This window comes from Chlorocebus sabaeus, chromosome 21 (genome assembly GCF_047675955.1).
Source record: "Chlorocebus sabaeus isolate Y175 chromosome 21, mChlSab1.0.hap1, whole genome shotgun sequence".
In the NCBI taxonomy this organism is placed as follows: domain Eukaryota; kingdom Metazoa; phylum Chordata; class Mammalia; order Primates; family Cercopithecidae; genus Chlorocebus; species Chlorocebus sabaeus.
The window spans coordinates 61,765,532-61,791,619 of NC_132924.1; the positions used below are offsets into that span (position 1 = coordinate 61,765,532).

The window sequence follows — 26,088 nt, forward strand, 5'->3', positions numbered from 1 at the left end:
GTGCTGCAATAAACATATATGTGCATGTGTCTTTATAGTAGAATTATTTATATTCCTTTGGGTATATACGCAGTAATGGGACTGCTGGGTCAAATAGTATTTCTGGTTCTAGATCCTTGAGGAATCACCACACTGTCTTCCACAATGATTGAACTAATTCACATTCCCACTAACAGTGTAAAAGCATTCCTATTTCTCCTCAGCCTCACCAGCATCTGTTGTTTCCTGACTTTTTAATAATTGCCATTCTAACTGGCATGAGATGGTCTCACTGTGGTTTTGATTTGCAGTTCTCTAATGATCAGTGATGTTGAACTTTTTTTTTTTTTTTCACATGTCTATTGGCTGCATAAATGTCTTCTTTTGAGAAATTTCTGTTCACATCCTTTGCACACTTTTTGGTGGGGTTGTTTGTCTTTTCCTTGTAAATCTGTTTAAATTCCTTGTAGATTCTGGGTATTAGACCTTTGTCAGATGGGTAGATTGCAAAAATGTTCTCCCATTCTGTTGCCTGTTTATTCTGTTCTCTCTGTTCATTCTTTTGCTGTGCAGAAGCTCTTTAGTTTAATTAGATCCCATTTGTCAATTTTAGCTTTTGTTGCAATTGCTTTTGGCATTTTTGTCATGAAATCTTTGCCCATGCCTAAGTCCTGAATGGTATTACTTGAGATTTTTTCTAGGGTTTTTATGATTTGGGGCTTTATATTTAGTTCTTTAATTCATTTTGAGTTAATTTTTGTATAAGGTGTAAGGAAGGGGTCCAGTTTCAGTTTTCTGCATATGGCTAGCCAGTTTTCCCAGCACCATGTATTAAACAGGGAATCCTTTCCCCATAGTTTGTTTTTGTCAGGTTTGTCGAAGATCAGATGGTTATAGATGTGTGACATTGTTTCTGAGGTCTCTGTTCCATTCCATTGGTCTATATGTCTGTTTGGTGCCAGTACCATGCCTTTTTTTTTTTGGTTACTGTAGCTTTGTAGTATAGTTTGAAGTCAGGTAGCATGATGCCTCCAGTTTTGTTCTTTTTGCTCACGATTGTCATGGCTATACGGGTTCTTTTTTGGTTTTATCTAAAATTTAAAGTAGTTTTTTTTTTTTTTCCTAATTCTGTGAAGAATGTCAATGATAGCTTGATGGGGATAGCTTTCAATCTATAAATTACTTTGGGAGGTATAGCCATTTTCACAATAATGATTCTTTTTATCCATGAGCATGGAATGTTTTTCCATTTGTTTGTGTCCTCTCTTATTTTCTTGAGCAGTGGTTTGTAGTTCTCCTTGAAGAGGCCCTTCACATCCCTTGCTAACTGTATTCCTAGGTATTTTATTCTCTTTACGGCAATTGTGAATAAGAGTTCATTCATCATTTGGCGCTCTGTTTGTCTATTGTTGGTACATAGGAATGCTTGTGATTTCTGCACATTGATTTTGTATGCTGAGACTTTGCTGAAGTTCCTCATCAACTTAAAAAGTTTTTGGGCTGATACGATAGGGTTTTCTAAATATAGAATCATGTCATCTGCAAACAGAGGCAATTCGACTTCCTCTTTTCCTATCTGAATACCCTTTATTTCTTCTTTCTCTTGCCTGATTGTCCTGGCCAGAACTTCCAATACTATGTTGAATAGGAGTGTTGAGAGAGGGCATCCCGGTCTTGTGACAGTTTTCAAAGGGAATGCTTCCAGCTTTTGCCCATTGAGTATGATATTGGCTATGGGTTTGTCATAAATAGCTCTTACTATTTGGAGATAGTTCCATCAATACCTAGTTTATTGAGAGTTTTAAAAATGAAGGGATGTTGAATTTTATCAAAGGCCTTTTCTGCATCTATTGAGATAATCATGTGGTTTTTGTCATTGGTTCTGTTTATGTGATTGATTACGTTTATTGATTTGCATATGTTGAAGCAGCCTTGCATGCTGGGGATGAAGTTTTTTGATGTGCTGCTGGATTTGGTTTGTCAGTATTTTATTGAGGATTTTTGTATCAATGTTCATCAAGGATATTGGCCTGAAGTTTTCTTTTTTGTGTGTGTTTCCACCTGGTTTTGGTATCAGGATGATGCTGGCCTCATAAAATGTGTTAGGGAGGAGTTCCTCCTTTTCGATTGTTTGGAATAGTTTCAGAAGGAATAGTACCAGTTCCTCTCTGTATCTCTGGTAGAATTCAGCTGTGAATCCATCTGGTCCTGGGCTTTTTTGGTTTGTAGCCTATGAATTACTGCCCCAATTTCAGAACTTGTTATTGGTCTATTCAGAGATTCAACTTCTTCCTGGTTTAATCTTGGGAAAGTGTATGTGTTATGAGTTTATCCATTTCTTCAAGATTTTCTAGTTTATTTGTGTAGAGGTGTTTACAGTATTCTCTGATGGTAGTTTGTATTTCTCTGGGGTCAGTGGTGATATCCCATTTATCATTTGTTATTGCGTCTATTTGATTCTTCTCTCTCTTCTTCTTTATTAATCTAGCCACTGCTCTATTTTGTTAATTTAAAAAAAAAAAAACAAAAACCAAAAAACAAAAAACAAAAAACGAAACCAGCTCCTGGATTCATTCATGTTTTGAAGGGTTTTTTTGTGTGTCTATCTCCTTCAGTTCTCCTCTGATCTTAGTTATTTCTTGTCTTCTGCTAGCTTTTGGATTTGTTTGCTCTTGCTTCTCTAGTTCTTTTAATTGTGATATTTGGGTGCCGATTTGAGCTCTTTCTAGCTTTCTCATGTAATCATTTAGTGTGATAAGTTTCCCTCTTAACACTTCTTCAGCTGCATCCCAGAGATTCTGGTACATTGTCTCTTTGTTCTCATCGGTTTCAAAGAACTTCTTGATTTCTGCCTTAATTTCATTATTTAGCCAGGAGTCATTCAGGGGCAGGCTGTTCAATTTCCATGTAGTTGTGTGGTTTTGAGTGAGTTTTTTAATCCTGAGCTCTAATTTGATTGTACTGTGGTCTGAGAGATTGTTTTGTTATGATTTCAGTTCTTTCACACTTGCTGAGGAGTGATTATTTCTAATTATTTGGTTGTTTTCTGAATAATAAGTGCAATGTGGGACTGAAAAGAATGTATAATCTGTGGATTTGGGGTGGAGAGTTCTGTGGCTGTCTATAAGGTCCACTTGATCCAGAGCTGCGTTCAGGTTCTGAATATCCTTATTAATTTTCTGTCTCATTAATCTAATATTGACAGTGGGGTGTTAAAATCTCCCACTATCATTTTGTGGGAGTCTAAAACTCTTTGTAGGTCTCTAAGAACTTGTTTTATGAATCTAGGTGCTCCTGTATTGGGTACATAAATATTTTGGATAGTTAGTTGTTCTTTTTCAATTGTACCATTTACCATTATGTAATGCCCTTGTCTTTTTTTTAATCTTTGTTGGTTTAAAATCTGTTTTGTCAAGGGACTAGGACTGCAACCGCAGTCTTTTTTTTTTTTTTTTTCTTTCTATTTGCTTGGTAAATTTTGCTCCCTTTATTTTGGCCCTATATGTGTCTTTGCACATGAGATGGGTCTTCTGAATACAGCACACTGATGGGTTTTGATTCTTTATCCAGTTTATCAGTGTGTCTTTTAATTGGGGCATGCAGCCCATTGACATTTAAGGTTAATATTGTTACATGTGAATTTGATCCTGTCATCATGATGTTATCTGGTTAATTTGCACACTAGTTGATGCAGTTTCTTCACAATGTCATTGGTCTTTATATTTTGGTTGTAGAGACCCAACTCTACAAAAAAATTGAAAAATCAGCTGAGCATGGTGGTGTGTGCCTGTAGTTCCAGCTACTCAGGAGGCTAATGTGGGAGGATCCCTTGAGTTTGGAAGGTTGAGGCTGCACTAAGGCATGATCGTGCCACTGTACTCCAGCCTGAGTGACAGAGCAAGACCCTGTGTTAACAACAAACAAAAAATTTTAAAAATTGTTTCCATTGGAAATCTGATTGCATTCTATTAAAATATATATTAATCTGAAAAGGATGATATAAAACGTTTGTGTCTTTCCATTTAGACAGCATTCATGTATACATCCTTCAGTAACATTAAATAGTTGTTTAAAGTACTGATCTTATTTCTTTTTAATTATTTAATACTTATTAGGCTTAATTCTGCTTAAAAATGGTTGGTATCCTTTTTCAGTGTTGTCTGCTTTTTTTAAATTTAAATTTAAATTTTTTTAGAGATGGTATCTCACTCTGGATGGAATGCAGTGACACAATCATAGCTCGCTGTAGCCTTCAATTCTTGGGCTCAAGGGATCCTCCCACCTCAGCCTCCCAAGTACCTGAGACTATAGGCACTCACCACCATGCCTTACTAACTATGTATTTATTTATTTTTAGAGATGGCATCTCACTGTGTTGCTCAGGCTGGTCACAAACTCCTGGCCTCAAGTGATCCTCCTGCCTCAGCCTCCTGAGTAGCTGAGATTACAAGCACAAGCCACTGTGCCTGACTTCTTGTCTGCTTTTAATTGTAAGTTTTTAAAGGAGAAAATAAAAATGACTTATATTGCTTTTGTTATGGTATGTTTCATGTACAAGAATACCATTGGATAAGAAGAACAAAAAGAAAAAACACACACTCAGCTTCCTAGCTTTAAACATTATGCAATGATTTATTCATTCATTTCAACTACTATGTATTGAGCAACTACTGTGTGTCAGGTATATAATTCTCGGGGCGGAAGACACAGGAGAGAAACAAAGCAAAAAACCTTCCTATTAGCAGGGAGCTTGCATTCCCATAAGGAGTATGCTAGGCTGGAATGTGCTGGAGGCCAGGATAGCTGCAGCTGACATAGAACCCAGGAGAGAGAGGTGGAGGCTGAGACAGAGATAGGAAGAAGGGTTTGTGGCCTTCAAGATATGATCTGGTATGGGCTTTTTTTTTTTTTTTTTAAATATAAAAGTATCATTCTGGCTTCTATTTGGAGAGTTCACTACAAGAGGCAAGGTTGGAAGCAGGAGGCCCAACAAAAGCTTATTACTGTCCAGAAGAGAGACAATATGACTTGGGTATGGGAACTGAGTGAAAGCAGTGAGAAGGGGATCAGAGTCTGAAAATGCTTTGGAGGATGAACAAGTGAGATCTACTGGTGAGTTAGAAATGAAGTGGGACAGAAAGGGAGGAGTCAGGGATGATTCATAGAGCACTGACTGATCTCCAATTTCCAGGTTACAAAGATGTGGAATTTCACACACAACTCAATTACAATTCGGATAAGTTAATCTTTCTGTGGTAATTCAGAAGGTATATAAAGAGGAGTTCCCCTGGAGTTTTGGAGTTATCAGTCAAGCAGGGGTAATTGACAAAATATTTAATAACCTGTTAAGCACAGGCATTGACCAATCGGAACAGAAACTAGCCATGATGCAATAAAGGTGTACATTAGCTGATGATCAGCCCCGATTACAAACATCCATTGTTCTAAAGACACAGGCAAAAGGGCTTACCAACAAATGTGTATTTATCTGTTTCAAAGGAATGTCTAATTTCTGAGTTTATTCTCTACTAGGCTGCATTATATAAGATGCAACGTAATTCAGTCAGTTGGTGCAGAACAGGAATTTAAGGGCATAGTCTAGGTCTGAGGATTAACTGACAAAGGAGAAATGGGAAGAATAGTTCTTTGTATAAAGTTCTTTTTTTTTTTTTTTAAATTATCTAAAGTCTGGTATTAAGAAAGCAAGAGGCATTTTAAATATTAATTAAGTCAAATGTCCTCATAAAACAAAATTGATTTCCTTAACTTTGTACTATCCACAAAGCAAATTTAATAATTTGCTATGATTTCAGGATGAATAGGAATTCTATTACAGATAAAATTAATACAATCTTGCATTTATAAGTAAATTATTATTCTTAGCAATTAATAATTGCACATAAATATTAGTTCTAAGAATTGCCTCTTTTAGAGCTTGACAGGATATGCTAATATAATTTTTTTTCCAGAAACACAATGTCAATTTTAGCTGTGCACAAAAGAGACTAAATTGATAGTGAAACATGCCATATGAGAATAAAAAAAATAAAAAAGAATAAAGCCTCATTCTCAGGTTTACCTTCCATCAATATTCACATAAAACCTTAATTTTTTTAGCAAATATTGCCTGGGCATTTGCCTGTGTGCCAGGTGCTGCACTGGGCAATAGGCACACAAAAATAACTAAGTCCTGGTTACAGTTCGGTGGCATCGAAAAAATATAGAATTACAGATAGAGAATGAGAAACGCTACAGTATGGATACAGAGTTCCCACCAGAGACTACAGCTGGAGCCACTAACTGCATCTGTTTCTTTTCCAAATGAAGACAGGACAAACTCAAACATGAGAAGCTAGCTCCAGGAACACACAGAGCCTCATCGTTTATATCCAACAGCTTTCAGATCATAACTGCCAAAGTACACAATTTCAAATGGAGCCATTTCTAATGTTTTCTGCAACGAACATGACATTTATAATTAGAATAAAAAATTTTATTTTACAAACTACTTCCATCATAAATAAAAGTAATGTTCCAATAGATTAAAACAATATAATTAGCCATGTAAGTTTTGAAAACAAAAAGGTGCTAAAATTGGTGCCCCAAGTTGATAACAAGCATATTTAATAAAATAGTCAACTGCTTATGAATAATTTTATCAGAGTATTTGAGTATTTGCATATGAATGTTTTACACTGTTCTCCTTCACTTAAGTTTACTCTCACTTATTACTTTAATGTCAACTTTCTCTTTCCAATTATGTTTAAACTAGAAGTTTAGAATGTCATTATTTAAAGCACTGGCTAACTCATAGCATAACTGAGAAGTGCAATTAATTTGAACCTGCAGGCTGATTTTCACCTTCTCCTCTTAGTGCAGGGACATTGCAGAGGATGATCCCAACACAGCAGGAGACCAGGGAGGAGAGCTTGCTGAGAAGAAATCACTTGCTAAGTGACAGGGCAGGGAACAGAAGATTGGAAAGGTTTTCTCTCAAACCGCCATGCAGGTAAGCACTGCAATTCGTTGACATTCCACAGGAAAACAACTGGAGAACAATGCTGCATATTGTAAAGTCTCTTGGCTTAAAAAAGCTACACCTGAAATGCCTTGAGGCACTACAAAGCAAACTTTAACCCACAGGAAGATAAAACCCAAACTGGATTTTACTCATTTGCATACAAGCATGCAGTGTATACTTCAGGAGATTAATTTTAATTTTCCTTACTCTCTTCTCACCAATGTTTTTGTATCTTATACTGCTGTGTTTTTAACTTCAATGACAGAAAGACATATGAATAAAAAGTTCAAACAACCAATAAAAAACTTCAAGTATGTTCAAAGGACTTGAAAGGCTGAAACTAGATTTGTAGCTCACACTTTTCTTTCTTTTTTTGGGAGGAGGGGGAGTGAGCAGACAAGGTGGGGGGTCCACAGAAGGATTATACAAGGCTCAAACTTCAGTAGATCTTTTGCAAATGACTTTGACATCATATCATATAGACAATACCATGGAACACGCATTCGTTTATAAATCAATATAAAAATGAGTATGTTTAAATGCCATATGAAATTCTAGCTGTTCTTCATAATTAACTCTTCTAAATCATACATTCAGTTACTCACAATTTCAATTTAGGATTATTTGTCATTGTAACATATGCATTTACTCCTACTGAGCTGGTAAAAAAGTAGTAATGATTTAAGCAGAAAGCTGTGGCCACACTGAAGGGCATGTCATCATCTGGCAGAGATGCTGAGCCCAGTGCCTTTCTGGGGGTTGCTTTCGTGAAGGCAAAAGGCTCCAGTCTCTTACAAGGATGGACAGTTAACACTGTCATAAATCACTCTGGTTATATTTCAAAAAATTACCCTAATTATTTCTTTATGTTACAAATAACACACTCAAATCCTTTTGGATAGAAGGCACAGTATTTATTCATTCATTCTACAAATACTCACTGTGTGTCTGCAATTTGCTAGAGACTATGAATACAGTGGGGCAGCAAACATACAAGGTCACAAGTAGCCTCCAACAAATCATGCGAACCAATACTGAGAGGCCTTCAATAGAAGAAAGCTACACTCACAACTATTCACAAGAATTTTTATGCATGTTTTACTTTCTTATATCTGTTAGGAAAACCAAGCCATCAGTGAACATTTCAGTCAACATTCTGATCAAGATATTTTAAACACTGAATCTATAGTTCTTGGAACAGAAGTAAAGCAGTATTTGTGTACAGTAGAAAAGAGTTTACCTCAAATAAAGAGGGCCAGACTTTCCCCAAAATCTTAGGATTTTAGATGTCTTAACTCCAAACGGGCATGGTGATTCCAACAGTCATTTTAGAATAATATGTATGTTACTCTAAACTGCAATCCACACCTTTAAAACACTTGATATTCCTACGATATTTAATGGCTTAGATTTGACACAGCCCCAGCATTATCAGTGAGAGGTTTTGATGTAACACATCAATGCGGAACAGAATTGCACTGCCCTGTCACTGCCACCCAGTAGAGCTACCTTAAAATGCTGAGCAGCCTCTTCAGTCCCTTACACGTGAGGCAAAATCATCCTGACTTGCCCTGGCTATAGCAAATCATCCTTCAATTACTAACAGTGTGCTTTTCTAAATGAGTAATCTTTGAGTAACTTCTGGAAACAAATGTTCTACTGTATTCATTAAACATTATTGCTTGTGATAACATTTGTGTTTCTAATATACAAATAACATTGTGGGGTTAGTGAATGCATATTCCCAGATGAGGTTTCCAAACCATCTACACCTTCCTCTATCTAAAAGTCATAGACTAATTCTCTTTCCACAAGACATTTTTCTCTAGAGAACTAAGTTTAATCAGTTAGGCAGTTATTAAAGTCTAAAGCATACTATTCATAAACAAGAACAAATTTACAGCTCCCAGAAAAGAAAGTAGGAGAAAGATGTTGTGTCTCACTCTCTGTGCATCCCCTTCCCCTTCCAAATCCCCCATCCAAACTCTCTAAAGGGGAAGACAGAGCAGCTCCAGACAGTGCTAGATGGGACCCAAACAACCCGGTGGCCTAACCCTTAATTTACAAATGGGTAAACTGAGGCTAGAAAGGTTGAGTTGCCTGAGGCCGTAATGCAGGCTATAGTGACAGAGACTGAACCAGGACTCTAATCCCAGTCTACTATTACCAAAGAGCTAGGATACCCACGATTCCTATTTGATATTTAACAGATGTTTCTTGTATCCTCTGTGGTTTGCAAATATGAACTCACTGTAATCCACACAATAATGCTATGGGAAGGGGCTATGATTATCTTCATTTTTTACATGGTGAAATGGTACAGAGACATTGACAAATTTGTCCACGTTACACAGCTCATAAGTGACAGAGCAGAGATGTGAACCTAGACAGTGTGGATCTGGAGTCTATGCTTCTAGCCGTTATACCATGACACCCCTCTGGGTCTTAAATGGCAGAGACTTGAAGTGCTACCCCGATAATGCACAAAGCTAGTAGCAGAACAAACAGATCAAAACTCCTTGACCAGTAACGAAAAACAGGCATAAGAACATTCACACAAACAAGATTCGCAACATTCCTCACTCCCAACTCCCTTTCCACCTGCTGTCAAAGTGCCTTACCTTTTTAAGTCTAGGAGAATAAATCTGTCTTGTGTTTATAGGGAATGAGAAACATATGTCTTTCAAATTCTAGAAACCTTGAACAGATTCATCATTCTGTGCCTCAGTTTTCCTATATCTCAAATTGGGATAATAGCAGTACCTACTTCATAGCTACTACAAATGTTCAATAAGAAAATGCATCTCAAAAGCTGGTAAGTTCTGACACATAAATAAAACACTCAATATCTGTTAGCTATTAATATTGCTACTGCAACTATTAATAATAATATACTCAAAAAACTGACCATCTTGTACAGTTATATACTTCGGAAGGAGACATATGGTATATCGAAAGCAGTATTACTTCTGGGAGGGCAAATGCTTCATCTACCCTACATTACTCATTTTGAGGCAACAGTTAAATTAATAAAATCCAAAAATACGTTGATGCTCTTCTAACTCTTGATATAGAATCCTGTGATTCTAATGCACTAGCGGAGAGTCAGGATTGGCATTCTGAGAGGATGTCAATTGTCCTCCTTTTTTATAGTTGAGAGATTATTAAATGGATTTACAAAGCTGGCTCTAAAGGCACAAGCACCTGTTTACATACATACTTACGTCCTTTTTAAACAATCTCCATTGGGAGTATTATTGTCTGTTAGCTACAAAGGTGCTCTCTGCCAGTGCTGCATGAAGGACAGTGTACGTGAAGGAAATCTTATCAGATCTTATGCCAGAGCGAATAATTAGTAGTCAGTTTATCATCCTGTTGGTCTGACTTCAACATTTTGGGGGTAAAACGGTGCTTGCATCTTAAGTATCAGAAGTGAAGGTTTTTTTGTTTCATCTATATATTAGAATAAGAGTTATTATTCCATAGTCATGCATTTGTCTTGAAGGAGCCATGTGATAATGGCCTAAAAGGATTTTTTAAAAAGCAAAAAATGAACTCACTTGTTTTAGCTAGGAGTAGCTGACAAGCCTAGGAGTCAGAACCTACTATGGGAGATGAGATGATTATTCAGCAAATAATCACTCCCTCCTCTCTTCCAGCTTTCATGAATGGATGATACTTCTCTGCCCCACTGACAGTTTGTGTGAACAGTGGTAATGACACAAACAGATGTGAAATGTGACTGTGGCATTAGGTCTGCTCTTTTGTGTCCTGCCTTTCACTGTAAGAAGGACATTCTTCCATAGTTGCCACTCCGAAGAGGACTAAAGGGGTGTAGAACACACCCGAAACCTTCAGCTAGAAGCCCAGAAACGCAGGGCCCAGCCAACACGAGCTGAAACCCAGCTCACCCGGGTGTAGTAATTGGTAGATACTTAGTGGGGTATAGTACACCTTTGTGGTGGTTTGTTTTTGTGTCATGAAACAGTATTTTCCTCAGTGAGCTTCAGCTTCCATCTGCCATGTCTACCTTCCTTAGTGGGAGGACCTCCTGAGATAGCATCCATGAAAGCACTTGATATACAGGAAAGAGCTATATAATGCAAACTAGCATCATCAACTATGTGACACTTAAAATTTTTGCCATTATTGTGTGTTTCTAAGAATTTTCAAATGCTGAAAAATTTATATGAATACTCAGATTACCGAACACCATGCTGTTCTATGTGCATCCAATATTTCCAGGCACCTAAGAGAGAAAATCTTCATCCTAACCTTGGTTCAACCACTTAGTCATGAATATCTCATAGTGGTGTGGAATCACTGCTCAAATTGGACACCTGTGCAAGCTTCTGGCTTGGTGAAGTCCCATTTCTTCCCTAAAGCTACAGTGTCCTACACAAGGTACTGTGGTCAACACCCAACTTGAAGACAAGGGGTAACATTTTCTTGTTTTACATCCAAACTTCCTGTCCCCTCATCTCCCTTCCTAAGATCTTGATTTTTAAAAAGTTTTTGGAAAGGTACCTAAAAGCTCAGGGTCAGGAGTTATGGAGGACTTTACACAATGCATAGATTCCTAGTTATATACTTGCCGGCATTCATGTGTGGGAAGGATAAACATAAAACATTAGGTTACAAACTTAGGAAAGCAATTAAAAGTGTATGGCCAGTTTATGGAAATGCCACTGGTATATAACCACTCAATGAAATGTTTTATTTTAAAAGAGATGACAGTTCTTTCAGTATCAAGTAAATCATCCATGTCTTCATCGAATTCTGCTATAAATTCTTAGGCTAAATGTTTAATTCTTTTCTTCAATATGACTTTAACCAAATCATACAAATTGGACAGTATACAAGACTTTCAATACTCTTAGGTGGGTTGGAATTACTGAAGAGGTAAAGAAGTCTTTATATGGTGATTGGCCCTCCATATCAACTTTAGCGATGTGAGGTGTGAATAACTCCCAAAATGAATTTTATAAAATTCCAGGGAGTAGAACTAATAAAACCAGTTTATTTAGGATTTAAAAAAATAAGTCGGCTATCAGTAGAACTTCATTTTCCCTTGAAAATTTAATCTTATTACTTTTTTTTCTGGCATTTGCTAGACATTCTGCTAGTCTCCATCATTACTGATGCCCTCTAGTGAAAATAAATGTGAAATTCTTCAAGTACATCCAGACAAAGTACAGATCGTCCCTCCTTTGCACTGAAATGGGTTTATAACATTCCTACAGGGGTTTCCCTCCTTAATCTACCTATTGTAGAGGAAATGAATTGCTATTCTGCATTTTTAAGTGATTATCAAGGTTTTTGGTTGTTTCTTTTTTATTTTTCATATCATTGGTCATCTCTCCGACTTATTTTATATCAAATCCCTGGTCAGCTATGGACCTGTGAGGAAAAATATCCTTCGTGTCTGTGGCATCACTGCTAACTGGTAGGAGAATAATTTCCCTGTGAGTTAGTACTTGCCTTTATAGACCCTTCTTGACCCAGGGTTGCAGGCAGAAATGACCAATCAAGAGGATTTCACACTTCAAATGAAACCTCTTTCCAGCTCTGAAATGAGTCCGTGACTTTTTGTAGCCTGTAGGTCTTTCTGAAAACATAAAGCATTGATTTCTTCCTCTCTTGAAAACCCTCCGATGATTCCACTCACATTTCAAGTAAAATCCTGACTCTTCGCCTTGACTTTCCAAGGACCTGTCCCCCTGAATTGTCTCTTGCTGCTCTCCCTGTGCTCACAGGCATAGTAAGTTGTAATTTATCTATTATTAGTCCCTTCTCTAGCATGTAAGCTCTGCAAGAAAAAGGATTCATCTGCTTTGTTCACGACTGCATCTTTAGTACCCACAATACTACCTGGCACCTAGTAAGCACTCAATAAGAATCCAAGCTCATGAGCAGACGTAAAGCAGTTATTGCTGATGGAAACACCGACTCTCAACTTTAGCATCTGCTCTCCAGCAACCAACAGCGACCTCCCAGTATGGCTGACTCAATCAGAAAGTGAAGTCTGCCCTTCCTGTCATGTTTACATATTTTACTTCCTTAGCTTTATAAAGTTCACATAGTTCATAAATTTAGTAATTAATTGGCTTTTTCACTATGTGATTAAAGTAGCATTTATTTGTGGGAGGAGGGACAGCAAAGTTCACAAAGGTGATAGTTGATGGTTAGTGGAGAGAGCTCTAAATACCCTAAGGCTTGTGTCAAGCAGACCAACAAGGCTTTTAGCAATAAAATCTGAGATAAAAGCCAGATATTTACATAATAATTTTTAAAGTCCATTTTAATAACCATCACATAGTTACAGCCCATACGCCTAGACCTAACCCATAATCATTATAGTTGCTATCAATCATAAAAAAATTTTAAAATTCCTGAGGTAAAGTGTAAAGAGTAAGTGGGAAAGGAGCTAGCAGGCAGAAGACATGGTATAAATGGTAAAAAATAATATTTTGCAGTTACATGCCCCTAACAGTTTGAAAGTACTTTTATATCAATTATGTCAGCTAGCTCAAATCTTCTTAAAAATAGGTAGAGTATAAATAACAAATATTGAAGGGAATGTAAAAACAGTTTAGTAGGAAGTCTGCAGGCTGGATGGAGTGGACATGATTCTTCTAGAAGAGTAAGGAAGGTATCTCAGCACTTCACAGGCCTCCCCTCACTGCAGGTGTGGTCTGTGCAGGGCAACATCACGGCACAAAGAGGCGCCCCCCTCTAGTCTTCCTGCATGGAATATCCCACCCCAACAACAATTTCTGCTGCATTCACAGCTTTTCTATCACCTTCTAAAAGACTCAGGAAAAGCCAAGAATGTCAGTAAAGGCTAAGGGTTCAAACATCCTCACTTCTGAAAATGAGGAAAGTGGGCAGTTCTGACATTATGTATTAAGGACTACACATCTGAGACTAAACATCTGCAGAGGACATTTTGGAGCTGAAGATTTATTGGAGGCATAGGTTTAAAGGGTGGAAGAATATGCCCATACCCAGCAAGTGGAGGGTGGATCTGGAATGTCCAGGAAGACAGAGGTCTTTTCCAAGATGCCACAAGACGGAGTTGGGAAGAGCCTGACATTTCTCCTTCACAGGTCTAGGTCTACGGGCAGCGAAGCTCTCTTAAAGAGAGGAGGAGGCATCACTGAGAATGGCTTAGAGTTGAAAGACCTGGGTTTGAGTTTTGGCTCTGCTATAGCCTGGAGGGATGAGATCTCTAGGCAAGCCACACTATCTCTCTGAGCCTCGATTTCCTAGTTTCTTCATCTGTAAATGGGATAACAATATTAAGAAAAAAGCATTATTATAATGCAGTTATTCTAACTATCAAATGAGATAATATATTAAAATGCTTTGTAAATAATAAAATATAGCATAAAATGTAAGGTGTTATCACCATAGTATTCTATTTCTGAAATGATTTACTTCCTCCCTCTGGAACAAAAACGTGTGGATATGTTTGGTTTCGGGGTCCCAGACAGGCCAGAGAAGAGGAAGGACTTAAAGAGAAGTTTTTTTGTTTGTTTTTTGGTTTGTTTGTTTGTTTTGCTTCATTACAAAGCCTTGATACAGCTAAGTTCATACGTAAACATTCCCTTTAAGGTCAATGTGTCTGTAGAATTAGTTTTCGGCACAGTGTGTTTAAAGTATCACCATTCCCCAATTGCCTCCAATGGCAAATTCTTTACATTATTTCATTCGTTGGGAGACTGTCCATTTTCTTCAAAGTTTCCTGAATCAAACAGCCTTTTCTATTGGATAACTTTCCCTTAGAAATAATATAACCACTTTAGAAATGCTCTATTCTCTTGCTTGATTTTGGAAAATATAATTATTTTATTCTAAATTTCATTACTTTGAATTGCTTCCAGTCTAGCAGCATTTTTTTCCTCACTGAACTTCACAGTGCCTTCCTTTTTGAGCTCCTGAATAATCAGCCATTAAATAGTTTTTGAATGTCCCTTTTGTTGGAAGCATTTATACATGGAATCTACATGTTATTTCAGGGCTAACCCATTTCATACAAGTGTTACTGGTGGTTTTGTGTATATATTTTACCAAATACAGAGATCAGATCCTCTCTACTTCTCTGTTTTTTAAAATAGTCTAATTGTCAGTAAACTGTGCTTTAGAAGGGCAATGCGAAATTGTAATACACATTCAGTAGAATGCTATTTCATAATGAAAGCTGGAAAACAAAAACAAAAACACAAACACACTCAGGGAGTGAGACCCAGGGAGACCTGGAATCTGCTTCCACCTGTGACACTAACTTTAGGGAAGTTCTTTAACATCTCTAGACCTGAGGTTCCTAACCTCACAAGAAGAAAGCCAGACTAGATGCTCCCTGGGGCTTCCTCTGGCTCAAACATTCACTTTGCTTAAGGCACAATCAAACACCACTGGCACTCTCAGCTCATGCAGTCCCGGGGTACTCCCTGACAGCTGGAAATTACAAAGCCTTGCCAGAACTCTTCATCCATTACTCTGATTCTACTGGTCTGGAGAACCTCAAATGTCTACACATATTCTGCCTTGATCTGGGGTTACCACAATTCTATGAAGCTTAAACAACCCCTCAAACATGTATGCAAGATGCATCTTTTAAAAATGATAAGTCTGTCTTATAACAACAACAAAAAAAATGGCACTGCTACTTTAGCGGAGACATCTGAACCACACCACCTGTCGATGGGATACAAAAAGGGGGTAAAGCTGGTAGGAGGAAGTGATCCTGGGACTCACACAGGGGAACCTCTCATTATCCTAGAAGGAATTTATAGCAGAGAGCCTTATGCAAAAGCCTCCTGTTAGTGAATAACTATGAACTCATGAAAAGGAGTATGACTTATTTTTACAGTGGACTCTTACTTTGTGTTAGACCATGGGGTTTGCCTGTGATGAATCTTACCCCAAGTTATGGAATTACTGAAGTACTGAGAACACCACAGCACAACCTCTCACCTCGAGACTTTCCCACAGCAAGCATCCTGAACACAGTGACAAAAGGAGACACTCTGGAATGAGAGAGGGAGGGGGAGACAAGGAGACCTACTTTTAAAAGACCATTAACCACGGAACCCTGAGGGTAAGGGAAAAGAAACAGGAAGGTAATCGGGTTCAAAAATGAAATAGGCCTATTTTCCATTTCTTTTAAGAGAAATGTAAATAGAAGTAAATGACAGAAAAACAGCAGCTTCCAAGGTTAGACTCTGATATAGTTTGGATGTCTGTCCCCTCCAAATCTCATATTGAAATGCGATCCCCAATGTTGGAGGGAAGTGTTTGGGTCATGGAGGCGGATCCCTCATGAATAACTCAGTGTCTTCTACAGGATAATGAGTGAGTTCTTGTTCTACTAATTCAGGTGAGAGATCTGGTTGCTAAAAAGAGTCTTGTACTGGTGTAATATTGTAATATTGATGTGTATTGGTGTACATATTTTCCCAGAGATCAGATCTTCTCTACTTTTCTGCTTTTTAAAATAGTCTAATTGTCAGTAAACTGTTCTTTAGAAGGACAATGAGAAATTGTGATGCACATTCAGTAGAATGCTATTTCATAATGGAGGCTGCAAAACAAAAACAAAAGCAAAAGCACACTCGACTAAGACCCACGGAGACCTGGGATCTACTTACACCTCTGACACTAACTTTAGGGAAGTCCTCTCTTCTCTTTTGCTCCCTCTCTTACCATGTGACATGCATGCTCCCCCTTCACCTTCTCCTATGATTGGAAGTTTCTTGAGGCCCCCACCAGAAGCAGGTGTCATGCTTCTTGCACAGCCTGCAGATCCTGGAGCCAACCGAACCTCTTTTCTTTGTAAATTACCCAGTCTCATGTATTCCTTTATAGCAACACAAATGAGACTTACACAGACTCCTTATTGCATATAACACGCATATACTTTATAATATATAATACCGTTGGGACCTGTTATAGTTGCCTGGTTGCTATGGGAATATGCTGAGTTTAAGAAGTTTTGTGTAAGCACAGAAGAAGATATACAGGTTATATAGTAAAGAATAAAGTTCAGTTTTTAACTAATTGTTCTTTCACTATTTCAGGAATTATTTAAAAAATATTTCTCCATTTTTGTTATATATTTTTTTCCAAGGGAAAACCATATTGAGTTCTGGGATAATCATAGGAGTTGAAAAGGGAAGGTCATTTTATTCACAGTACATTTCATCGCATCTCCCCTGGATTCCCATTATAGCCACCTAAGGGGTCCCCCCTGCTTCTTCTCTGGCCCCCAATTCTCAGTATAATAGCTGGGGTGGTCTTACTAAAACATAAACCAGCTCCTGTGCTGCCTTGTTCAAAATCTTCTAGAGCTTTCTACCTCACTCAGATCAATGGCAAAGGACTCAGAGTATCCCTCAAGGCCCTATGTGATCTGTGATTTCATTATCAGCCCTCCACTCCTCCCCATTCAGGGCATTGGTGCTTGCTTTTGTCTCTGCCTGAAGAGTTCTTCCCTCAAATATCACCTTGGCTCTGCCTCTCATATTCTTCAGTCAAGTGTCTTCTTTTCAGGGAGGCCTTCCTTGATCGACCTATTTAAACTGTAAATCACCCCCCTTCCTAGAACTTCCTGAACCAGTTTCTTGCTCTATTTTCCTCCACAGTACTTATCACCACCCAATATATGATATATTTCACTTACTATATGTCTCTCCCGATAAGGATCATTTGCATTTTGTTCAATGCAACATCTCCAGTCCCTATACATACAAGTGGTGCTCAGGAAATATTGCTGAAATAGTAAGTGTATTTAACTTATTTCGTAGACATTAACTAAAAAAGTAAGTTATTTAAGAAAACAACTACTAGGAAATTAGGTTAGCATATGTTAAAACCAAAAGATTTATTCATGGCCTAGATCATAGCCATAAAGTAACCCACTTGAAAACCCAAATTGGTTTTTCTTACACAGATACACATATATGAATTTGTACATATACCTATAATAGAAATTTGGTCTTTAAAAAAATTGTGGTCAGGCACAGTGGCTCACACCTGTAATCCCAGCACTTTAGGAGGTTGAGGTGGGAGAATTGCTTGAGACCAAGAGTTCAAGACTGGCCTGGCCAAAATAACAAGACTTCCTCTCTCCCCATTTTTTTTTTTTTTTAATCATAACTCCACTATTCTAAAAACACCATGGGCTTTTTTCTCAAGGCAAAACTTACTCAGTTAGGCAAGTCAAGGAAGACATGAGAGACATAAGACAATGATTATTTCAAAATTGCTTAAAAATTAGAAAGGATCATTTTTCAAATTTTAAAGAAGCAAAAGTTTTTCATGGACAAAGGGATAATTTCTCTTAAATATAAAGAACTCAGCCAGGCATGGTGGCTCATGCTGTAATCCCAGCACTTTGGGAGGCAATGGTGGGAGGATTGCTTGAGCCTGGAGTTCGAGACCACCCCTGGTAACATAGCAAGACCCTCATCTCTACAAAAGATAAAAACAAAAATTAGCCAGGCATAGTGGCATGCACCTATAGTTAGTCCCAGCTACCTGAAAGGCTGAGCAGGGAGGATCACTTGAAGGTCGAGGCTGCAGTGAGCTGTAATCGTACCACTGCACTCCCACCTGGGCAACATCACTAAAAATAAAATAATAAAATAAAATACAAAAAACTTCTAGAAATAGATTTTAAAAATCACACAACTGAACTGTAAATTGGCCAAAAGATAAAAAGAATTCAGAGAAAAGGAAATAGAAATGATCCTGAAACATATCAAAAGATGCTCAACCTCATCATAAGGCATAATGCAAATTAAAATTTTACTGAAATTCCTTTTGTCATCTAACTGACAAAATCCAAAAGTTTGGTCACATAGCATAGAGAGGAGAAGCAGCTGTGGGAAGAAGTATTCTCCTGTATTCTGGCAACAGAGACAACAGATACTACTCCTTTGGACAACAGTTTGATGAAAGTGGTCAAAATCGTAATTGTCTATACTTGTTGGCTCTTTATAGGCTCAAGGCTACTCAGTGCATTAATATTTGTAACAGCAAAGCAATGGAAACAACTCAATTGTCCCTAATTAGGGAATGGGTTAAATCCATACACCAGAAAACAATGCAGCTCTGTGAGACAAGAGGGACACTATATTGGTCTCCTCCTTGCAGTGACATGAGAAGATCAATGAGATGCATTAATGAGAAAAACAAGATGAGGAATTGTGTTTAATATGAGAAAAGTAAAAATTAATATTAATTTCTTACATTTACATAAAGGAAAGAAACATAAGAATACACTGGGGGCCTGTGGTGGGGTCAGTGGTTCTAGGCAAGTTGGCAGAGGGGAGGCGGCTCTGCATTATGCTCCTTTTTCCTATTGCTTGACATTTCAAATTGCTTAAATTTATTATGTATTAGAAAATTAAACAAAGTTTGTCCTTATATCTCAGATGATCTTTTCCAGACTCTCTAGGGCACTCTTTGGGGTAGATCAAGGAGCTGGAGAGTGGAGTTGGGACAGGCGGACCCTAGCACTGATATTTTCCTCATTTGGGATTGTATATTTTCTTCTCCAGGACTATGAGATCTACGAGGTCAGGGACTGGGGCTCCCCTGGATGGTCTGGTAAGTGTTGCTTGGGGAAGGACTCGGAGATTTGCTTCCTTTGACTCAGTCTATTGTTTTGTCTCCTCTTGACTCCTTTCAAGCAAACTCAGAAAACACTTATCATACTTATGTGCTATGGTTCACAGCCCTGAGCTTTGCCTGGAATAACCTTCTTGCTCATCACCACCCATGCTTTCCACTATCTTCATATGTTATTTTTCTGTTTTCCTATTACTTTCTATGTGTTATGTGTCTGTTGTGGGGCTTACACCTATTGTTAATAACTGAAACATAAATATTCTAGTTTGTATATGCCCACCAGAGGAGTCACATACATAATGTCTGTTCTAACATTCAATACAATCAAGTGCAACAAACATTTATTGAACACCACATATGTACAATGAACAGTCCCTGGTGTCTTGAAGTTCACAATCTGTTATCTTAATGGGTACCACATCCTAGTACTTTCCAAAATACAACTAATACATGCTTTTTTATGTTGTTGATGAAGATAAATTCTATTCCCACAAAAGCACATAAATTACTCCATGTTTTCTAATCCAGAAACTAGGCAGGCCAAATGATTTCATCTTAATTGCTCCTTTCTGCCTGTAACTTTTCAAATTTTCTTGTTTTATCTGCCTACAATTTAAAATTTTAGGTCCTAACACAGGGAAATTAACCTTCTTGAAGTGCCCACAATTGGATCGTCTATAAAGAACTGTGCTCTTCACTCCATTAAGAACACGTGGATCCGTTAGAGGATGCCTCTTGGTTGCCTAAAAGAAGAGTCAGTCCATTTAAAATTGTTAGTTTTCTATAGTCTTTCAGAACATAGAATCCATTTAGAATTTCCAGCAAAAGTACAAAGAGTCTTCAGGGCAGTTGAAGAAGATAAAATAATTCTGAACACACTGTACACTTTCAGAAGAAAAATATTAAGAGTAAAAATAGTTTCCCAACTCAGTCATTCTTTGGAACTGATAATTTATTCCTGATGGTTCCCCAAAAGAGGGGAAGAGAAGAAAAATAATATATTTGGCTCCTCTAATAGATATTATTCATAGCTCTTTTCCCTCATAGGATAATAGGCTATTAGAGCTTCTATAAAATCCCTTTCAGTAATTTCATGGTGGGTCTGCATTTTGTAAGCCATGTTTTATAACTGAGAAAAGAAAAAAAAAACACACACAACCACCAAGAGAATAATTTTTACAATAATTCATTCCACTGATTTTATTATATTTTCAATTCCAAACCTTTCCCCTCTCTTATAAAAATTAGACCACGTTTAAGATTCGTCTGTTAAGTGTAATTATTAAAACAAAGTTTCACGCCTGCCACCTACTGGTGAAAAAAAAGGACAACTTGTTTTAAAAGTTCACATTTCTTTCAGATTTTTCAGTGTTTAGGTTTAAATATTTTACATGAAAACATATTGAATGCTGTACAATAGAACATTCAGAACATCTTACATGTTTAAACTCAAATTATAGACCATATATTTATTAGTTTTGTAAAGAAATAAAAATATGATTTTTCCTTTTTATGATCCAATACTTTTCCTGGTCACTTATTGCAAGAAGTGACACAGATGAGTTACAGCACCCCAATTTAAATTTTGTTTTTGTAGACATGGATGCCAGTCTAACTGATGATGAAATTAATGGTTACTGCAAAATCAACCAGTCAAATAAAATAAAGTATATATGGTGAAAATCAGACAAATAATTTGTGAAAACAAAAGGACAATTCCATTAATAGATAAAGTACACAATGGAAAAAGTAACCAAAATTTTTCAAGGTGGTATATTGCTTGAGCGGGAACATTTATATACTCACCTTTTGCATATAGGAAGCACCTAGACATCTGTAATTAACGAAACATACCTGGCTTAAAATGTGGTAAAGAATGAACTCCAGGCCATGTGTCCTCATTTGGCGTTCCAAGAACCTAGTGGAGAGCAGGAAATTGTGGAAACAGCCTTATTATTTCCAAAGCACTCAAAATTCTCAAGTGTAGAAAAATAGTATACTACATATTATGAAACTCTGGTATTTTTTTTTTCCATTATTGTGTGCCAGGGATTTTATTTCAGTAAAAACAAACCCGGCTAAAGAGCCACCCAAGATGAATCTCTGTGTTATAACAAATACAGCTGAATGTGGTAAGACAAGTTAAATCTGCTATATTTTATCAAGTCCAAACTTAACAAGTAGGCTAATGAATCAAACAATAAGCTGTCATCTTCATGCTGCTGAATGAAGTTTGTATGTGTCCCTCATGATTCCTTCATGAGCTTTTGTCTTTCACTCCAGTCTCATCATTTAACAGTTCCAACAATTCTGCCATTTCTACCCCACATCCTCTGTCTGAGCATTATAATGTTTCAAAGAGGCAGGGTTGACAGCTTAGAATGCTCAAATTCTCTCATTACAGTTATAATTTGTAATTATGTGATTTACAGTTTCCTTTTGCCAAAATACCGTTCTTCCCACATGTTTTCCTTTTTCTATCTGTATGTCTACCTTCTTTCTCCATCTACTTTTTTATCACTACAATGTTTGATCTGGGGAAAGGAATTCATGGGCAATTCCAGCTCACATGTAACTGGGCACATTCCATTTGAATATTCTGTTCCATGATCTATGGCTGTTACACTCAATGATAATGGCAAATCACAGACTGAGAACAGAGTTTCAGGGTTAAGAACCTAGAAAGGGGAGATTCAGGGTTAAGAGGCCAGGCTCTGAAGACACCTTGAGTTCAAATCTTTGCTCCCCTATTTACCAGCCATGTAAGCTTGGGCTGAGAAATAACCCCACTGAGCTTGAATTTCCTCATCTGTAAACTGGAGGGTGTTGACAGCACCTACCTCAATGTGGTAGGAGAATGCTACCTAGCACACAGTCAGCACTATGTCAGTATTAGATATTACTCAAAGAACCCACAGAAAACTGGGTCTGGTCAGATCAGGGAGGCTCCAGTCACGTGGGAAAATTTAGACTGCCCACTTTTTCCACAGGGACTCTATGTTCAAGGGAGTCAGAGCATCATAATGTTGCCAATAATGCCAGATGGCATCATTCAAACTATATTGGATAAACATGGATAGACAAACAGGTTAAAAAGGGCAAGAGATAAAGCTGGAAACCAGCAGAGGAGGAGAAGGACCACTAGATATTATGAGAGGTGTAAACCAAAAATAAAATTATAAGCCCCTCAACCATCTGAATGGACCCCTCCTCTCAGCCAAAGGTATTCTAAATTAACCTGAAAAACTAATTCAGGCCATGATGAAGGGGAGCATAACACAGGAGCCTCATTATACCTGTCTCCTCTTTGGAATTCAGGCACAGCTGACCAGCAGAAACATCAACACAGGCCTTAAGACTGATAGGACAGACTCTGTAAGTCCTATAAGAAATATTTACACTCTATTGTCTCTGAAGCCTGCTACCTGGAGGCTTCATCTGCATGATAAAGCCTTGGTCTCCATCCTTTTGGTAACCCCTTTTGGTAACCCAGACATTCCTTTCTATTGATTCCAGTCTTTAGGTAATAACTCTCTGAACCAATTGTCAATCACAATATCCTTGAATTCACCTGTGACCTGGCAGCTCCCATGTCCAGTTGTCCTGCCTTTCTGGACTGAACCAATATACATCTTACATGTACTGATTGATGTCGTATGTCTCACTAAAATGTATAAAACCCAGCTGTAGCCTGACAACCTTGGGCACATGTTCTCAAGATCTCCTGAGGGCTGTGTCATGGGCCATTGGTCACTCATATTTGGCTCAGAATAAATCTCTTCAAATATTTTACAGTTTGACTCTTTGTCAACAGAGGAAATGAAGCATATTCACTTTATCTGAGGATTTGTAGGCACTACTAGGCCAAATGGTAATACAGGGCTCAAATTGTTCATGCATTTATTTACTAGTGGGTGACATGGCAGTGATGTCAAAGAGTGGCACGTACACAGTAAGTGCCAAACTCCCTGCTTCCTACTCTAGTGAATCAGGATTAAATACATGTATTTATGTTCCTGGCTGAAACATGAATCCAGCATCAGCAAATGAGAAAATAAAAATTCTTTTAAGACTCATACTTGGTTACTTTTTCAAGCACTAATTAATACTAACATCAATAGACAGATCTACACAAACTAGGTCACATTATTGATGGGCTGGATGATGAGGGGGAAGGAGGCAGGCAACAGAGCTGGAAGAGTTGTAACACGAGAAAAGAGACAAAAGCATTGTCTCTGACATAAACGCTTATGATAACAGTGTCTCTGCAAAAGGCATTTCTCCCTTTCTTTTCAATAATCCCAACCATTATTTCAAGAGGAGACAATCAAGTTTGCAGGCAGCACATACAGCTAATCTGGAAATGCTCCACTTTGTTCTCACTAAAATTTGCATCAAGGACAAAGGAGTCCAACATTACTAAACTTTAGCAACAAAAGGGAGAAAATGTCAGCTCAAAATCACAACTTGAACACAGCCAATCTGTCACATGCAAAATTAGACCCTATGGAAGTTTTATAAACAATGAAAAGTCCAGCCAGAATCTGAGCCCTGTTCTCTTGCTCCTAATAAAGTACAATTGTTTTCCTGGCTGCCTCTGTTTTGACAATGCTTGCGTTTGCAAAACTTTTTTTATAGGCATTATCATCATCCATATCCAGTGTTCTGTTTCAAAGTGATTATGAAATATTATGGTCATATTGTAAAAATTTCCAGGAAAGAAACAAATACATTAGACTTTTCTTTTTCAATGACAGGTTTAACTATTGAGATTCCAGACCTCAAACTGTCCTGCTTACAACCCTGAACCATTTACACAGAAAATGCAAAGTGGGCAGAAGGTGGGCAAAGGAAAAGAATAATTAAAAATTAATTTTGTTTCCTGTAAAAACCATTTTGGAAAAAACAGTTTGGGTTTAATGTATGATTAGCAATGACTGGCTACCTGTGCACTAAGGGAGAGTATGTGTGGTCTCTGACGCCAGATTTTCATTCCTATTAATTCACTAACAAGTTCCATTAACAAGACATATTTAAGTTAGAAGAAAAAGAGTATTTTCTAAAAGTCAAAAATAATCTTTTGCAAATGAAACACAAAGAAAATGAAAATTGCACCTGAGGTGCCACCAACACTTAAAATGTGGTCTCCAGCTCTGTAAATAAGCAGGTTCATGACACTTGAAGCCCCTTTCCATCTATGATACACTGAAAAGTCTTCTACATATCCATTTAAGCAGATTTACCCTAAACTTGTGTCTGTGGTTTGTCCATCTCCTGTTTCCTTTATTGGTTCAGCTCTTTATTCGGCTAACACTTATTGTACTCCTCACAGACGATGTAAGGATGTGGACTCTGCCTTGAGGTGCCCCTGGTCTAGTGATGCAGATGAACCGGGGTGGTGATGAATGGCCTTCAACATAACAGAGCTGATGGTATGGGAGAGTGAGGTCAGAGCCTAAAGAAGGGAGGCTTGAGTCTCCCTGGGGGCAGGGAGAAAGGCTACTGGGAGAGGGTGGTTTAGTGGGAGAGGGAACACTGAGTCACGGTTTGCCAAGTAAAGAAAGGGTGGGAGTGACAGCAGAGTGTATGGTTATAAGGAGAGGCTTATGTCAGAACACTTTCAGCTCTCCAAATTAACAGAATGCTCAGCCCCTGTGTCTTCTCAAAGTGGATTACTCTTCCCTAACGCCCTGCCCTAATCCTGCCAGCTGAACTCCTACCTCTATTTGTAGCTTCAGTTCAAGGGTCACTTTTTCCTGAAAGACCTTCTGGACTCTCTGGTCCAAGTTATATGCTGCCTGTTTGTGATGTCTGAGTGCTTTATGCAAACTTCTATTTAGAACCTCGCCGTTACCTGGTAATTGCTAGATTACTCACCTGTCTCCGCATCGTGGTCCTCAGAGTGGAGACGACAATGTTGATCTCTGGATACTTAGTGTACCATGTGCCTGGCACCAGATACGCACCCAGTAAATGTTGACTGACTGAGTGAATGAATGGTGTGTCTGGATAACACTGTGGCTAGACTGCAGGTTGCGCTACAGGATGGGAAGCAGAAGCCAGATGCTGAATTCAAGGAGACTGCATTTTATCTCTGTTTAAGGTTTTTGAAAATTGCAGGTCATATGACTGGTTGGGGGATTGTAAATTCATCAAGGGAGTTGACATCGGCACTTTTCAAAAGATGGAATTCAAGAGAAGATATCAGAGGGCAACATAAATGTAAAGATACATATTGTTTTATGAAACTTCTGTTCAAGTTACATCTTTGTGTGTATACATAGTGAATCATGATGTAAAATATATATTCTGCTGTTTAAAATCCACTCATACAGGGAAGAAGTTATTAGCTGAAATCAAGAATGCCAGAGATGAAGCAAGTTTGGGGGCTGAGAGCAAAGGGTTTCGTTCTGGATCTATTAAATGTTAGAAACGCCTGCAGGTCAAGATTG

General features: G+C 37.9%; 1 protein-coding gene across 3 annotated transcripts in view; it reads right to left on the minus strand.

Annotated features, from left to right (window-relative positions):
• Positions 1–26,088, minus strand: part of CDK14 (cyclin dependent kinase 14) — a 589,453-nt gene that overhangs the window by 127,320 nt on the left and 436,045 nt on the right. For all 3 annotated transcript variants that reach the window (XM_007982225.3, XM_007982233.3, XM_007982232.3), the window contains one exon: positions 21,491–21,554. In XM_007982225.3, coding sequence (XP_007980416.1) covers positions 21,491–21,554 — 64 coding nt within the window. The remainder of the gene's footprint in view (positions 1–21,490; positions 21,555–26,088) is intronic.